Raw genomic sequence first — 17,487 nt, 5'->3', positions numbered from 1 at the left:
AAGAAAAGTGGGAACTACATCAGGAGCTTAGGCAAACACAGACACAAAGGCAGAAGCTGGACAACGATGCAAGTCAAGGCAGAATGAACGGAGCAGGAAGCTAGCAGACACCAACAGAAGGATCGGTCGAGAGGGGCCACTTCCCAGCTCACTGTGCGAGGCCGCCAAAGCCGTGAACCCGGACCTGACAGACAGAGGAAAGGAGAGCTACGGGGCAGCTCACCGGTGAGAGACGCGGAGGGTCCTCAGCGGCACGTCACCTGGTCCAGCCTCATGCTTGTTCTAAGGACATGGTGTTTTTAACATTTGCAAATCAGTCATGTAATTTAGCACATTAACAGAGTAAAGGAGAAAAATCATGTATCATCTTAACAGAAGCAGGAAAGACATTTGGTAAAATTCAATATCTGTTCATGGTTAAGAAAAAAAACCCTTAACAAGATAGGGATTAAGGGGAACTTCCTTAATTTGATAAGGGTATTAAAAAAACCATGGCATGCTTCAGACTTGAGCTTTCCCTTTGGGAGCAGGAATGAGGAAGGATATCTGTCACTCCCATTTCAGTTTAAATGTTTTCTGCAAGTCCTGGTTCGTGTAGCACAACTGAAGTTTAAAACCTTGCAAAGGAAAATGACGATGTTGTCATTCTCGCATGATGAGGTTGTGACATGGAAAATCTGAAACAATCTATGGGTTCATTCTGAAATTGATGAGTGATTTAGGAAGATTGCTGGATAAATGGTCAACATACAAAAGTCAGCTGTGTGGGACTTGCGTGGTGGCCCAGTGGGTAAGAATCCATCTGCCAGTGCACGGGACGTGGGTGCCATCCCTTGTGGCGTGTGGAAGGACCGTGCCACAGGGCAGCTAAGCCCGTGCGCCACAGCTAATCCCCATGCACGCTGGAGCCTGCGGCACGAGAAGCCCGTGCCCCGCAACGAGAGAGCGGCCCCTGCTCGCTGCAGCTGGAGCAAGCCCATGAGCAGCAAAGAAGGCCCTCAGTCAGTTAAAAAAATGTAAAAAGTCAGTTGTAGATACAGTTAGAAAATGATGTATAGATTGGATGTAATTTTAATCAGAATCCCAACAGGTGATTTTGTTGAGCTTAAGAAGATAATTCTAAAAAATTTGTTGAAATGCAGATGGTCAAGTGTAGTAGCCAAGACATTCGTGAAGAGGAATGTTAGGAAGACGTCCTCTATCAGCCTCCAGAACTTATGAACTTAGAGCCGGGGAAGACCCTGTGAGTGTCAGTACAGAGAGACAGACAGCGGAGCAGCAGAGAGGGCAAGAGACAGACTCGCGCCTGTGGACGCGCCGGCTGTATGCAGAGCGGGGACGGCGTGGTCTTTCAGTGGTGCTGCGGTGAGGACGGGTCTACGTGGAAAAAGAGGGAAAGAAAGGGAAGCTGGATTCTCTCCCGTGCTGTGCAGACAGAGTTAATCCAGCTGTGTCGGAAATCTTCCTGGGAAGGGCAAAGCGAGAGTCAGTGGAGGATAAAGTAGACGCTCATCTTCGTGGTGCTGGGGAGGGAAAGACTTTCTAAGCTGGACACAAACTCTAAACGCCGAGATGGACTCTGACCCAGGAATGCTCAGAACCTACCTTCGTCCCAGCACCCCATCTCTAGGGTGGACGGGGGCACGAGTGCGGCAACCCTCAGAGGCCCTGTGTCCCCATGGCGCCCAGCAAGCAGAGCAAAGCCGGCAAGAGATGCAAACCGGCCTTTGATGAGAGATGACACCCAGTGGCAAGCCCAGCTCTGGTGGATCCAACCACAGAAGTTGTCAGGGAAGCAAACAGCAGTCCGTGAGGTCCACACTGCAGAGTGTCCGACATGGAAAGACCAGTGGACCGTGTACATGTTGGTGTGGATGTGAAGCAGCCGGACTCTTGCCTAGTGGGCGTGAGTGTCCGCTGTTCGCAGCGACATTGAAGGCACAAGAGTCCCTCCCTTCTGAGACGACAGCCTGTGGATCAAGGGACAGGCAGCAGCTCAAGGCAGCATCGCCACAGGCCGCCTTTCCACTGCAGCGCGACTGGGCTGATGCCCCAGCCACCTCGGGATGGACAGGCAGGTGCCGCGGGGCGGGCAGGCACTGCAGAACTCTCTGCACGCCCCGTCCGTGTAGCTGTGGCCCGGGGTGGCATGTCCAGTGCAGAACCGTAGAGAGAAGTGGGCACCGATGACACTTTTCCCTGTGACCTGTGGGGCCGCGTGGGCTTCACGCTGGCTCTGCTTGTTCTCTGTTCTGAACGGGTAGCTTCCTGGGAGTGCCACATGCATGATCGTGTGTCCTCCGGGCCTGTGAGTGCTGAGTGGGCAGTGCAGCCCGTGAGCCTCAGAGGGGTGTGCAGGAGGGGACAGGGAGGGGGCTCAGGAGGGTTTGCAGGAGGGTGGGGCCAGGAGGGAGCCTCAGGTGGGTGTGCAGGAGGGGCCGGGAGCCTCAGAGGGGTGTGCAGGAGGGTGGGGGCCAGGGAGAGGAGAGGTGCTGCTGGCAGTTGGGGGTGTATGGGGTCCCCCCTGGGGGGATCCTGAGATAGGAGGTGTGGAAGCGACAGGTGAGTTTCTGTATGTTGTGGTCCTGACCACAGCAGACGGTCACCGAGAGGCGGGGTCCTGAGAGGTGGGGCAGGGGACTGGGTCAGCAGAGGCCCGCCCCTGCCCGCAGGTGTACAGCCGGCCTCGGAAGGAGGTCCTCGCCTCTGTGTGACATCTTCAAGGTGCCCAGGGCCTTGAAGGGGGCGCCAGGTGTGGGGATCAGAGCTGAGCAGTGCAGGCCTGGGGGAGCGGCTCTGGAGCCCAGCCCCCAGGAGCCGGCCCTCCCGTCCCCACTGAGAGCCGTGCTGTGTGTGGATCCGGGTGGGCCTCTGCTGACCGCGGGCAGGAGTCTCTGCGCCTGCTCCCTCCGCCAAGGGCCGCCTGTGAGTGGATCCAGGAGCTGTGACAGGACTGGCAGTGCCCAGTCTGGACAGCAGGGGGCGCTGAGGCCATGCGTTTCCCCCCCGGGGGAGCGAGTCCAGACTCCCTGCGGGGGAGCCGGGTAGGGGCACTTTGGGAGGAGGGTGGCTCTCCGTGGTCCCTCCGATGCCGGTGTTGAGGTCGAGTGAGTTGCTTCACGTGAGCTCTGTGGGGATGACCCCCAAAACAAAGGCAGGGGACCCCGAGCTGGACCTCAGATCTGAGGCTGACGGAGAGGTTCAACCTTCCAGCCCCTGGCTCACCTCTGGGGCGCTCTGGGCAATTTACAGAGTTCACATGGTCTGGGGTGAAATCTCCCCAGACATTTTGAAACGAGCTCTTTTTACCTATTTCTTACTTTTGCTGCTTTGCTCTTTCCAGGAAAATTCAACTTGGGATTTTGCTTATTTTCGTCTGTCCGTGCTAGCGTACTCTTTAAATTCTTTACGTAGGAAGCCATCTTTCCTCTCGCTGAGATCCTCTTGACTTAGGGGCACACGCTAGGGCCTCCCAGGGCCTTGTCTCCTCCTTTAGGGACTGTTTATGGAATGTCGACTGGGTGTGGACAGCCCTGCGCGAAACTGCTGCCAACCCTGCCGCGGAGGACTGGCTTCCCGGCCGGATGGGTGGACGCGAGGGGTGGCAGTCGGCTTTAGAAAGGATCCCTCGGCTGCTTTGCCAAGAGTAAACAGGAGGGACGTTGGGGCAGGAAGGGGCCCTTAGGATTACGTTTGGGGCCACACGGTGGTCTGGGTGAGGGGAGGGCTTGGGGAGCGGGGGGCTTGGACCAGTAGACGGCGAATGGTCAGGTGTCTCAACTCAGACTGGAGAATCTCGCCCGGGGCTCACAGCTGAGCCCAGGCGGCTGCAGGAGGCCTGCGGGGAGGAGCTGGGGGCGGGCGAGGCTGGTTTCCCGGGCACCTCCCCGATGGTCCCCATCGTCACTGCGGACGGCCCTCCTCTTCCTTGGGAAGTTTTGGGCATCCCCCAGAGTGGCTGGTCTGACCTTCGCTGGCCTCCTTCTCCTGGTTCAGGTTAGGGGCCCGCCTCCTCTGGGAGGGGTGGGAGCCAGGGGCCTCTCTGAGGTTGTCCACCCTTGTCCTCTTGACCAAGCTGGACAGCTCCATGCCACTGGCACTTGCCAGGCTTCTTAGGGGCTGTGCTGGACTTCTCACCCTGTCTCTGAGCCCACCCCCATCTGGCGATAGGTCTACACCACCAGGACGCGGTGGTGAGTGTGGTGGGTGCCCAGAATGTCTGGTCCCTTGCTCCAGGAGCTCCAGGAGGCCCTCCAGGCTCTGCCACCCAGGGTGCTGCCTGGCAGAGGGGCATTGTGGCCCGATTCTCACCTCTTCTCTTCCTCTCTTTGCCCTGTGGACAGCAGAGGAGGGGCGGACTGATAGCCAAAGGGGAGACGGAAAGAGCCCCAGAGACACAGAGGAGCCCAGAGCGCACAGCTCCACGTGGACCCGGCAGGGCTGGGCCACCTTTCGGGCTGAGTGTGATAAAAAGACCTGTGAAGTGACACCTTGCTGCTTGTGCAGGCTCACAGGGACGTCTGTGCAAGACGGTGGAAATACAGACCAAGTGGGGACCTGAGGGCTGAGCTCCGGACGCTGTACCAGGAGGTTGTGCCTGTGGGCGGGGCCTGTCCCATAGTTTCTTTTCCTTCTTGGTCCCTGTTAGTCTGGCTAGGCTCTGCCTGGGGGCCTTTGCAGACTGCTGTCCTCTGCTCTGGCGAGGGGTCACTGCCTCCCCCCAAACCCTGTGAATTAGTGCATGGCCCTCGGAAGTCAGCGAGGAGGACAGTTAGGGTCACCAAGTCAGGGGCTCGGCTGATCCCCATGAAAACCGCAGGGTCACCCCCCAGAACCCTCCCGTGGGTTTCCTCTGCGCATGTGCCTGTGGACGTGTGTGGTGTGTGTGTGCGTGCTGGAAGGGGAGGCCAGGGAGTGCAAAGGAGATCACCGTGTCCCACTCTGTGTCTCAGCCCTGCCACCACGGGCGTGAAGGGGACCTCCGCGGGCTGGAGGGCACCCCCTTTCCTTAGAGATGGGGCCCTGCCCAGGAAAGGCTCTGAGGCCCCTCCAGGCCGGCAGGCACGTGGGGCCCCCTTCCTGGGCGGGGCAGCCGTGCCCTCCCTGCCCCCCAGCTCCCTGCTCCCTCCGCCTCCTCGCTGGCCCTCATGGCCCCTAGTGTCCTCCCTGCTACGGGCCGCCCTCCCGTGCTCCCTGAGGCGGAGCGGGTGGCGGTGGCGGCCTCAGCTCACTCCCCACTCCCGCTTCCATGTGTTTATCGTGTGAGAACGGTCCGAGGAGGCCAGGCCGGAGCTGCCTGTTGTCTGCGAGCCGTCTGGGCCGCGCCCTGCGCTTCTGCAGTAAACACGGCGGGCGTCGTGGAGTCTGTGCACCGGACACTCCCGCTCTCCCCCCAAGGCCGAGCACGGTGGAGCCCCAGGCCGCTCCCCCACCGCCCGCCCGCAGCTCTGGGCAGGGTGCCCCCAGAGCCCCTTGGATGAGGCCCCTGGCGCCCGCACGTCCAGAGACGAGCAGGTGCTCTGCAGGGCTCCCTCACTTCTGGACACAGGGCTCTTTCTCTTCCTGCTTCCCTTTTAAGTTAAAACAGGACCTGCCGTGGCTCCCACACTTTGAGGCCGTGTGGGGTGGTGGGAGCAGACCAAGCCGAAGATGGAGCCGGGGCCTGCCTGGGGCCAGGTCTCAGGAGCCCGCAGTTCAGGGCTGGGCCCACGCTCGCCTGCACGTGGAGCTGATAATAGACCCGTCGGCGGCTGTAATTAAGGCTGCACCCTGCACCACGCGGCTAGAAAACAAATTCTCTGCAGCTGCTGTGCTGACTGAGAAATTGCCCCTATCAGCTTAAGTTTTATTCTTCTGATTTGGGAGAGGAAATACTTTAAAAATGATCTCACGGCATGATTTATGTAAACGGCTTTTTTTTTTCTTTGTGTGAGACAATTGAGATAGAGCCTGAATCCCGGGCAGACCGCGGCTTCCTGCAGTGTCCCGTTGCCAGGGCGACGGAGGGAGCGGATGGAACTTCATCTGAAATGCCTTTAAACTTTCTGACGTGCACAGGCGTGCGGCGAGGCTGAGTGCTGTGTTTCAGAGCTGCGTGCCTGGAGTGGGTAGGAAGTCCTCCGGTCTTAGGATGAATTCGGAGAAAGGGTCGCTGGAGGAGACCCACGTTTTAAACAGCCAGCAGGTAGGCCACTCCAGATGTTTCTGTTGCTTACAGAATTGTTGAGGTAGCCTGGCGTCTTGGTTACAGCTTTATTTTCAGCCTGATAGTGAATGGTGGCTTTTAAGTGTAAACTTTGAAAAAGGTTTTCTCGTGTCTGCATCGCGGAGCTTGGAGTGTGTCCCATGGAGGTGATAAAAGCCCAGCCCTGGGGCCACAGACCCGCACCCCGAGTGAGGCTGGGTTGGGAGTCCCTCACGCTGAGTCCCCTCAACCTCTCGGGAGACACTGCCCGCATCCCGAGCCAGCCTTACGTGAAGCAGCGGCAGTCTGTCGTCCTCACCATAGTGACCGGAACAGATCTGGAAGATGCGTGAACTTAGATTTCGACGACATAGCTGTATTACAATCATCTTTACTTCTTAAATTGCTGTTTTATAACATTTTTTTTTCTTTCTTAAGAGTTGAAGTATAGTTTTCTTTTTCTAAAAAACTGATTTGCAGTGGGTTAGTTTCGGGTGTACAGCCCAGTGGCTTGGTGGTGTATGTAGTATTTTAAAATGGAACGAGCCGGTTCTGCTTCACATGTGTGCACAGGAAACTCCTGGCAAGCCTATTTGCTGATTGATGAGTATCCGAGCTTATAAACGTGAGCTTACTGTAAAACGTTTTTAAAAGCTTTGAGAGTGGGAAGAATACACTTTATCTTCGTCTCTGGCTGTGTTGTGCTGATGTAAAGGCGAAACTACGTTCCGATTGTTTACGGGAGATTGTCCCTAGTTACCGGGGACCAGTTTAAATTCATCCTTTGCTGAGAGCTGTTTCATCTTAGCGTGATCTCCGGACATCTCATTAGAACCTTCTGTAGAGAGGAGAGGAGAAGCTGCTCTCTCAGAGGTGCCTGGGTGGGATGCTGGGTTTAGGAACATGACTGCGTCGGCTTTTCAGATAGGAAATAAAGTAGGTCTGCTGGACAGGTCCAGAGTTGTGCCTATGAAGGAAGGGCAGGTGTGAATGGATTTTAAAAATACTTTTCATGTATATTTTGAGAACTCTGTGCTAATAAGGCTCCCTCGAGAGGGTGGGGAGCTGCTTTGATGCTTACGGGCGTGCCTGCTGCGTGCTGCCTCTGGCCGTCCCCGCAGGAGCAGTACTGGGCTCCTGTGTGCCATTCCTGTCTCTCTAGAACGTGAACTTCGGAAATACTGGGTCCCATACACACGTACTGGTTAACCAGTTACTAATTTCTATTACATGCAGGCTGCTTTTCCATTCCCGTAGTATATAGAGGCAAGTTTTAGAAAAGGTTGTTTTTTTATTTTGAGTGAAAGAAAAATTACTAGAAATCTGCCTTTTATTTGCCTGCATAAATGATTTGGATTCATTTTGAAATTTTGCAAATGCTCAACCCAGCGAATAAGTTGTTTGCAGAGGGTGTGAACGAGTCTGGTTGGTGTGGTCCTGTTTTAAGCAACAGAAAATTTCAGGAAGGTGGTGGGGTGGCGGGCAGTCCTGAGGGGCTGGCTGGCTCTGCCTGTGGGCCAGGGGCAGGGGGCAGGGGGCAGAAAGTGCTGTGGCCTCCAGCTCAGTCCTCGAGAGAGAAGTCTCAAGGTGAAGGGCAGTGGTCTGGGGTGGCCGTGTGGGAGGGGCCCCTGCCCTCGGCGGCTCTGAGCCTCAGATTGTCCGTCGTCACAGCGGGGGTGCCCTGTCCTGCCCAAGGAAAGCCGTGACTGTGAAGGACTGTGACTTGGAGGCGTCTTTCACCTTGGAGAGGAGGACCCGTGGGCCTTGAGAGGAGGTGTCTCCCAGGACCACTTGAAATGCGCTCGGGGTGTGACCCGGAAGGAGGCTGGGTGTGACCCGAGGCTCTCACTGCCATCAGCCCGTCAGTGTCCCCGTCTTGTAGGCACGAGGTGCAGTGGAGCCGACTTTGGACTCTAGGACCTGCCCATTTGCCAGTCGCAGGCAATCCACCGTATTTCAACCACTGCACAGGGGGACGTGCCAGTCGAGCCTTGGGTCAGGAGGATTTGCTGCAGGAAGAAAGAGAGCTTAGGTGGGCTTTCTCTGTGGACACCTTGGAGCCCCCTGCCGTGTCTGACCAGCTTGCTGGGGCGGGGCCGTGGCCGTCCGCACTGTGGCCAGGCTGCTGTCCAGGAGGTGGGGACAGAACTCGCCCGGCCCAAGTGGTCTGGGGCCCCGAGCCCACGCCATGCAGGGCTGTCGAGTTCCAGGACCCGGGCACTGCCTCCGCTCGTGGGTTTCTCACTGTCCACTGGGGTACAGGGGCAGGCCCCTCTCTCAAGGTCTGGGCCCCAGGGCACCGCCTGGGCACTGCCCTCTTTGACCTGACCCCACTCTGCTCTCACTCGGCCAGACCCGCAGTCAGCGTCCTCCGTGCCCACCGGGCGGAGATGTCCAAGCCCCTGGGGTGCCCACTCGGGTGGCCGGGCTGGGCCGGAAGGTCAGTCAGTCCCGTTGATCCTGGTCATGAAGACAGTTGGGCCACGTCGTGCGGCGGCGGGCTTGTCACTCAGGCGGCCTGTGCAAGGGTCGGACGTGACGAGCATGTGTGGCCCTCTCCCCGGCCAGCTGTGCTTCTGTGCGCTGGGCTCTGGGTGGCACGTGGACTGAGAAGGCTGCATGGTGAGGAACAGGACTGGCGTCTCTTCCAGGTGGCCCGGGGCCTTTCCGGGCAGCGCTGGGCAGAGAGCGCTATGGGTCAGGGGGCTGTGGGTTAGGGGGCTGCTCCAGCAAGGCAGCCCCTCGAGCAGGGCTCCCCAGCGGCTCGGGCCCACCCGCCCCAGGCCTCTCCACCCCAGAGCTGCCCGGGGTGGGGAGATGTCCGTCCGTCCGGACCGGCTGCTTTGCCCCTTGGTCTGTGGGCTGCACAGACGCCTTTCTTACCTTTTAAGGCTCTGGTCCCCGTGAGAGGAAGGCTGAGGGGAGCTGCTGTCTTCCCCTTTCTCCACGTCTTCCCCTTTCTGTCTCAGAGGCGGTCACCCTGAGCTGGGCTCTCCCTGCGCCACTCCCGTGGAGACTGCGCTGTCGTGCCTCTGGTCTGCTTGCGTGCCCACAGGCGGCTCCTTTCTCCCCTCCTGCCCACAGCAGTTGTTGTCGGGCAGACGTGGAGGCCGGGCTCACCTCCTCTGGCAGTTGTGTCCCAACTGCCACCCAGGGGCCGCCCTTCCCAACTGCCTCTGCAGACCCCAAGACGAGGATGTGCCCCCTGCAGGATGAGCCTGCTCCTGCCTCAGGCCTGACCCCGGAGGTCAGCGGGCCCCTGGGCTCGACCCTCCGAAACCCTCTGAGTCCATCTGACCTCACGCTGCTCACCTGCCTGGGGCTCTGGGGCCCCTAATTCCATGCCATGCGCTTTGGGGCACCCCGGCCCCCCCGCCCCGCCCTGGATGGCGGGGCCTTAACTTGCTGGGTTGGTTTCCAGCCCGGGCACAAGTGCCCGAGTGGAAGGTTTGCAGCGGTGGGCGCCCCGTGTCTGTAGGAGCCTGGGCTTGGCTGAGCAGTGGAAGGTGTCCCAGCAATCCCCCCACTTCCTGTGCCCCTGACCCAGGGCCAGCGCCCCCACCCAACCCCCAGCCCTGCCCCATGACTGGGTCTCGCCTTCATGAGAGCATGTCATGAAGCTGGGCTTCGAGTTCAGCTGCCAGGGGCCCTGCTCTCTAGCTGCCGTCAGTGGCTGCTGATGCCAAAGGTGCTTCTGACGAGCAGCTCTGCCCCAGGCTGTGCGGTGCCAGCTCACCCGCCGGGCCTGTGTGTATGCTGACCCGAGCTGTGGGTGTCCTGCTGTCTGTAGGGACGCGCCCTCTGTGATGCCCGCCCTGGCCATGCAGTGGGGCGCGGGTCTTCCTGCAGCCGGGCCAGCTGGTGGGGAAGGTCTCTGTCCTCATGTGGCAGGAAGGCCAGAGGGTCCTCGTGTAAAGTCAGATGCTGCCCCCAGCCCGCAGCATTCACGTGGCACCCGCGGGCCACTTCGTCTGTGTGACTCTGGACTTTTAAAGGTTTTGTAATGAGTGATCTGGGGCTTTTCCAAGGGCAGGGCAGAAATACTAGCTGTTAAATTCTTAGGAAAATGCTGTGATTGTGGGTTTTCAGTTTCTCTTGATTTTATTGGGGCTTGAAGAGCTCTTTGGGACACACACGCGCACACAGAGGGGAGGCTCAGAGCCCGTTCTGAGCTGGGCGCTGCCTCTTCTGACCGCAGGCCTCCCTGCCTGTCCCCGCGCCGCCCTGTGCCCGGCCGCTCCGCCTGTCGCCGGGCAGCGCTGAACGCACCCGTGGCGCCGTGGCTGTTGTTGCCCCGGCCTCTGGGTCACGGGCACCCCTGTGGTAGAGTCGGGGTTTGAACTAAGTGCCTCTTCTTGGCCTGCACGTGAGCCGTTCATGTTGGTCTAGTCCATCTTACCCCATTTTTCCCGCAAATGCTGCTTACAACCCACTGAACTGACTTCACGGCTCCTTTGAGTGTTGTGGCCGAGTGTGGAGACCCCTGCGCTCGAGGCGCAGAGGGCAGGCGGGCGCCTGGGGGACAGCAGAGGGGCCCCCCTGGTTCAGTGCCCCTCTGTCCCACCCCTGGGGGTCTTCCCTGTCCCCCAGCCCATGCCCTGCTCTCTTCTGTGCTCTGTCCAGCAGGGAGTTGTCTTAAAGCTTAGATGAGCAAGCCTTTCAAAGGCAAAATGAATATAAATTAGATGCAGATTGGATTGTTGAATTCTTAAGGTTTTTTTTCATTGGGATTATTTGAATTTCTTTTCTTTTTCTCAAAATGTTTGGTATCGTTGGGCAAGTTGCAGGCCTTTGTCTCTTATTTAAGAGTCAGAGATGGGTGTTTAATATTTCTTACGCCCAAGGTAGGAAATTTTTTCATTGGCTCACAATTGAAAATGTATACAACTTTGTATTCCTGTATACTAAGTAGTTGTGAAATGATATATTTTAATAACTGCTATTGTCCGAATGTTACTGACAGAATCAGCCTTGATAAATCAGCATTCTTCATGGAAATAATTTAAAACTTTCAAAACGTTAATTTAGAAAAAAATATCCACGTGTGTGTGTGGTCCAGATGAATTTCCTGCTGGGAATAAATCCCAATCAGTTAGCACTGAACTGTCAGGCTGACCTGAGAAATAGAAATTGTTTGAACTTAAATTACTTATCTAAAATACTTTAAAGTTTTTAAAAACAAATGTATTTACATTAGTGTGAACTCCAGGCTTGGGGAGCCACAGACCTTTTCAGAGCTGTTTAGTTACGGTTTGTGTTGAAATCTTAAGCACAGAAAAATGCTCACTTTCTCAAACCTTTTAGCTAGCGGCTTTTTCTTGTTGTTTGCGGCTGCCCTTGTTATAAGAATAGCATGCCAACATGGGAATGTGGGAAGAACGCAAGGACAGCCTAATGAAAACACGTCATTAATACAGATGATGCTGCCTATCAGAACAGTTAGCCAGCTTCGACTCCAGCTTCACAGTGTGGAGCTTTGATTTGTGGACGTGTTTAAGAATGCCAGGAAACTTGGGGGTGCCTCACTTCAGAAGTGCTGAAGTGTTGCAAGCGAGGCTTGAAAAGGGTGATTTGGTCAGAATTGGGCATGTCAGTCCCAAGGCCAATAGAAACGACTTGGGGGTTCGCTGCATTCCCCCAGCTGTTGCGGCAAGATGCGGGCCTGCACCTCCTCGTCCGTTCCTACGTGGGGTGCTGGCCACCTGCCCCCCGCGACGGCGCCTGTCGCCGGTGCGGGCCTGTATCATCCCTTCCAGCCTCGTCTCCGGTTATAATGAAGCCCCGTGCACGCTCCGTAGCCTGCTTCTGCGACCTTCTCAAGAGAGCCAGGGGCTCAGGCGCCGACAGGGTACCCAGAGGCCCCTTCCGGGCGTCAGATGTCAGTTCAGAGGTGTCCCGGCCGTGCCTCCCAGGTGTGTGCTGGTGGACAGAGCAGATGCTAGACGGCAGGTGGTCTGGAGGGCGTCGTCACCTGCTTCTCCAGGAGTGTGAAACCTGCAGGAGGCCGAGGCTTTCCGTCCAGGGGGGCGGAAACAGTCGCCAGGTTAACAAGTCGTGAGCAGACGGCGGGAGGTGATGAGGAGGGGGCTGTGCGGCTGCTTCCCGGCCAGCCTTCCAGTGCGTGCTGTCAGGGGCCACCCCGGGGAGCCTGCCTCTCAGGGGCCCGGGGCAGAGGCCGGCATGGGCCGGGATGCCAGCCCCTGCCGGGGGACCCTGAGGGTACAGACACACACACCACACACAGACCACACACACATACACACACACCACACACACCACACACACACCATACAGACCACACACACACACACCACACACAGACCACACACATCACACACACCACACACACCGCACACACACACCACACACACACACCACACACACCACACTCACCACACACACATACACACACACCACACACACACACCACACACACACACCATACAGACCACACACACACACCACACACAGACCACACACACACCACACACACCACACACACACCGCACACACACACACGCCACACACACACACACACACACACACACCGCACATACGCCGCACATACAGACCGCACACAGAACACACACACACTGCACACACACACAGACCACACCACACACACACAGACCATGCAAACACTGCACACACACCACACACACAGACCACACCACACACACACAGACCATACAGACCACACACACACACCACACACACCCTACACATCACAACACACACACCACACCACACACACCCTACATACACCCCACACACATACCACACCATACACCACACACACTACACACACCATACACACATCACACACACAACACACCCCACACATCACAACACACACCATACACACCACACACACCGCAGACACCACACACACACCACACCATACACCACACATACCACACACACCACACACATCACAACACACACACCACACTACACACACACCCCACACCACACCCCCACACACACACCACAACACACACCACACACACACATACACACAGACACCACACACACACCACACCACAGATACCACACACCCCCCACAAACAACACACACACGCCACACCACACACACACCCCACACCCCATACACAACCCCCACACCCCACACACACACCACAACACACACCACACACACACACATATACACAGACACCACACACACACCACACCACAGATACCACACACCCCACACACACCACACACATCACAACACACACACCACACACGCCACACCCCACACACACCCCACACCCCACACATCCCACACACACATACAGCACACCATACACCACACACACTGCACACACCACACACACCACACACACACACACACATCACAACACACACCACACACACACACCACACCACAGACACCACACACACACCACACACACACACACACCACACACACACCACACACACCACACCACACACAGCCCACACACCCCACACACACACCACACCATACACCACACACACTACACATACCATATACACACCACACACACACACCACACACCACACATACACCACACACACCTTCACCCCCACACACACCACACACACTACATACACACCAAACACACACACACCATACACACACTGCACACACAGACCATACACACCACACACACACACCACACACACACACACCATACACATTCCACACACACCACACAGACCACACAAACACACCCCCCCACACCACACACATCACACACACACACCACACACAAATACACCACACACAGAGCATACACACATACACACACTATACACACACCACACATACATACCACACACACACATACCATACCACACACACACACCACACACCACACAGACCACACATACACAGACCACACACACACACCACACAACCACACAGACACCATACCACACACAGACCACACACACACCATACCACACACACGCACATCACATACATAGTACACACCACACACACAGCACACACACACCACACTCCACACACAGACACACACCCACCACACACACACCTACCACACACACACACACGGGCCACCAGCTGTGACTCCTCATGTGCCAAGTGCTTGGGAAGTCCTCTCGGCACAGTTGCCCAAAGTTCAGAAAGGGAAGGAAGTACGTAATCTGAGGCTGTGGCTTACAGATTCTGAGCCCCTCCTGGAAAATGCTGAGCAACTGAGACTTGGACCAGGAAGCCTGTTCCCGGTGGGCGTCCTGGGGGAGCCCCGGGCCGGGGTGGGGCTGGCCCGCGGCGCTGGGCGCACATCCGCAGCAGAGCTTCGCCCCGGCGGGCCCCCTCTCGGCTGCCTCTGCGCTGCCGTCAGGGCACTTCTGTCCAGTCGTCTTTGAGTTCCCAGGTTTTCTCTCCAGTCTCCGATCTCTGGCAACCCTTCTGCGGAGCACCTCTCTGCAATTTCAACAATTGTAGATTTCATTGTCAATCATCCTGTAGGATTATTCTTAAATCTACCACCCTGCTTCTCCCTTTTTTATTGAAACCTTTGTGTCTTCACAGTTTCATAGTCATTTGACATCTGCATTGCCCTTTGCAGTATCTGAGATTCTGTTCATTGCTGTTTCTGCTGGCTCTTTCTCAGGGGGTTTTCCCTTGGGCTTGGGGGCGTTTTGAGCTCATTTCCAGGTGGGCTCATGCTCTTGGAGCTCCTGTGGGCCTTGCCGGGCCGCTTCTTCCCAGATCGTTTGTGTTTGTGGCTGTGGAGCTGGGGCTTTTCACCCCGGGAGCGTCCAAGTGAGAGGACATGCGCCCCTCAGCCCTGCGGGCCTCCGTTTCCTCCCCGCTCCTCCTGCAGGGGGCCCTTGCTTCCTTTGGAGCAGTGTTGTGTTAGAAAGCAGATGTGTTTCTATGCTCAGTCATGTCTAACTCTTTGCAACCCCATGGACTGTAGCCCACTTCGAAAGCTGCTCTAAAGCACGTTTGGGGACCTTTGCCTGGATTTGCTCACCCTGTACCAGAGGGCCCCCCTCCGGAGCCTCTGCAGCCACGGGCCTGTCCTGCTGGCCCTGTCCCCGCTGCCCAGCCGGCCCAGCCTCCCCATGGACAGCCTGTGCTCCCCGGCCACCTTCTCAGCTTCAGGGATACTCTTCTCTCCGGGATCTTCGTGCATTTGGGGGATGTGTGTAGAGATTTTTTTTACTGCATTTTGTCCAGTCTGCTAAAGCCTGAGACTTCAGCTTTAGCGCTCAGAGGTTAAAGCGTCTGCCTGGAATGTGGGAGACCTGGGTTCGATCCTTGGGTCAGGAAGATCCCCTGGAGAAGGAAATGGCACCCCACTCCAGTACTCTTGCCTGGAGAACCCCATGGAGGGAGGAGCCTGGTGGGCTACAGTCCATGGGGTTGCAAAGAGTTAGACATGACTGAGCGACTTCACTTTCACTTTATACATGGAGTGAACCACATCCTTCACGTTGGTGGATTTTACATTTTCTGACTTGCTTTTCAGAAGTTATTGTTGATGGTGTTTCTGCTTTTGTGTGTGGCCTTGCAGTTTCCTCTCGCAGTCTCAGGGAGTGAGTTGCCTTTGATATTATTGAATTTTCCCAGGATTGTAGGTGACTGCGGTGAGCACGGGCAGGAGGACAGCGTCCGTGAGCCCTCATCCACCCTGGGGAGGGGCCCCCACTTTTCCAGTGAGAACAGACCCTGCTGGGCAGGGGCTACTGGCTCCCTGGGGTCTGCTCTGTGCTACCTGCCTGACAAGGTGAAGGTTTAAAAGCTGGATCCACCATAGCCTGTGCAGAGTGTTTGTGACCCAGGACTCAAGATGGTGTGAAGCCATGATGAACCCGATCTTAGGGCAGGGTCCTGGAGGACAGCCCCCAGGTGGAGGAGGGCGGCTCACCGGGCTGGGCAGGGGTGAGCCCCTGGGGGTGAGGGCCCCTGTCCTCCAGGTGGGGGGTGCTGGCACCGGGGACAGGGAGGCCAAACAGCGTGTAGGGTGTGCAGTTGACACTCTTTGCACAGTTCGGCCATGAACACCTGCTTTCAGCCCCAGGTTGGGGCTGTCCCTGGAAGCAGTGGTCTGGCACCTCCTCCCCACCTGTTTGCTCTTGGCCTTGGAGGTCTTGAGACGTGACCCTCGCTGACTAGGGAGGCCCCGGACCTGGGAAGGGTCCCCCCGTCTCCACGCCCTCCTCTCTGGTCTCCCCTTGCTCTGTAGAGAGGAAGGTGTGCGAGGCCTGGGGCTTCTGCAGCAGGCTTCTTCTCAGGGCATGACTGCAGGGCCGAGATGCCTGGGGTGCTAGTTGCCCCAAGGCCTGCAGGCCCTGCGTGGCTGCCGTGGGGCCCTGCCTGCCTCTGGCCTGCCAGGCTGTGCCTGGGCTGTGACCAGGACTCGTCACAGAGGTGCTCACCCACTGCCTTCCCGCGGGGAGGCTCCCTGGTGTCTGTGCTGCCTCCCCAGGCCCCTTCCCCTCTCCTGACTTCTCTGGAGGCCCTCCTTCCACGATCCCAGGCACCCTCCCTAGGTCGCAGCCTCAGAACTGCGTTCTCAGGAGGACTTGCTCAGCCGTCCCCATCAGAGAATTGCTCAATTGCTTGGAGCTCTCGGGACCCTGCGTGTTGTCCCAGGACCTCTCTCCGCCACCTCCTCCCTCCAGGCCTGGCTTGTCCCCACCTGCCTGCCCAGGGTGGCTGGGTCAGAGGTCCAGGCTGGCTGCAGGCCAGCACCCCTCTGCCAGCACCACCAGGGCGGATCTGCCCCTGGGTGGGCCTGGGGTGCCAGCGTGGAGCAGGACCACCGGGTGCCCTGGGCCGCGCCTTGCCCTGGATGGACAGAGGTCAGGCCTGCCTCCTGGGCCTGGGTGTGCCTGGCAGACTCAAGCCCGGGCTGGTGAGCCCGACCTCTAAGGCTGCTCGGAGGTGGTTACGAAGCCTGCGGTGTCAGGCGTGCCAGGATCTGTTCTCCAGGGAGGAAGGGGACGGTCTCCCGGCCCCTGTCCTGGCCCGGGGGTGGGGCAGGGCTCACCCAGGAAGCAGAGGGCCTCGCCCCGGGAGGCGGCCGTGCCCAGGCACCTGCTCCCAGAACGGGCTCGGCCAGAGGCTGGCTTCGCTCCTCACGTGGACGTGCTGTCTTCTGACCGGTCATGAGGCCCAATTAACTCATGTCTCTCTCTCTTTTCTTTCAGTCTGCAACTGTGTCCGATGGTGGTAAGTCACAATTTCTAATGTCTACTTTTTATTATTTTTAACGAAGTTTCAAATGTGGAGTGTATTTGCTGTTGACCCACTCTAACGTCGTCTTCTCGGCGTCTCC

The 17,487-nt window shown here is 57.5% G+C and overlaps 1 protein-coding gene across 3 annotated transcripts in view; it reads left to right on the top strand.

Moving 5' to 3' along the window:
- RGS12 (regulator of G protein signaling 12) overlaps positions 1-17,487 on the top strand; it is a 123,439-nt gene that overhangs the window by 51,837 nt on the left and 54,115 nt on the right. For all 3 annotated transcript variants that reach the window (XM_042251687.2, XM_027971273.3, XM_027971274.3), the window contains exon 4: positions 17,360-17,381. In XM_042251687.2, the coding sequence (XP_042107621.1) occupies positions 17,360-17,381 (22 nt within the window). The remainder of the gene's footprint in view (positions 1-17,359; positions 17,382-17,487) is intronic.

This window comes from Ovis aries, chromosome 6 (genome assembly GCF_016772045.2).
Source record: "Ovis aries strain OAR_USU_Benz2616 breed Rambouillet chromosome 6, ARS-UI_Ramb_v3.0, whole genome shotgun sequence".
Lineage (NCBI taxonomy): Eukaryota > Metazoa > Chordata > Mammalia > Artiodactyla > Bovidae > Ovis > Ovis aries.
Note: the sequence above shows the minus strand (reverse complement) of the source record. Positions and strands in the feature narration are given on the sequence as shown.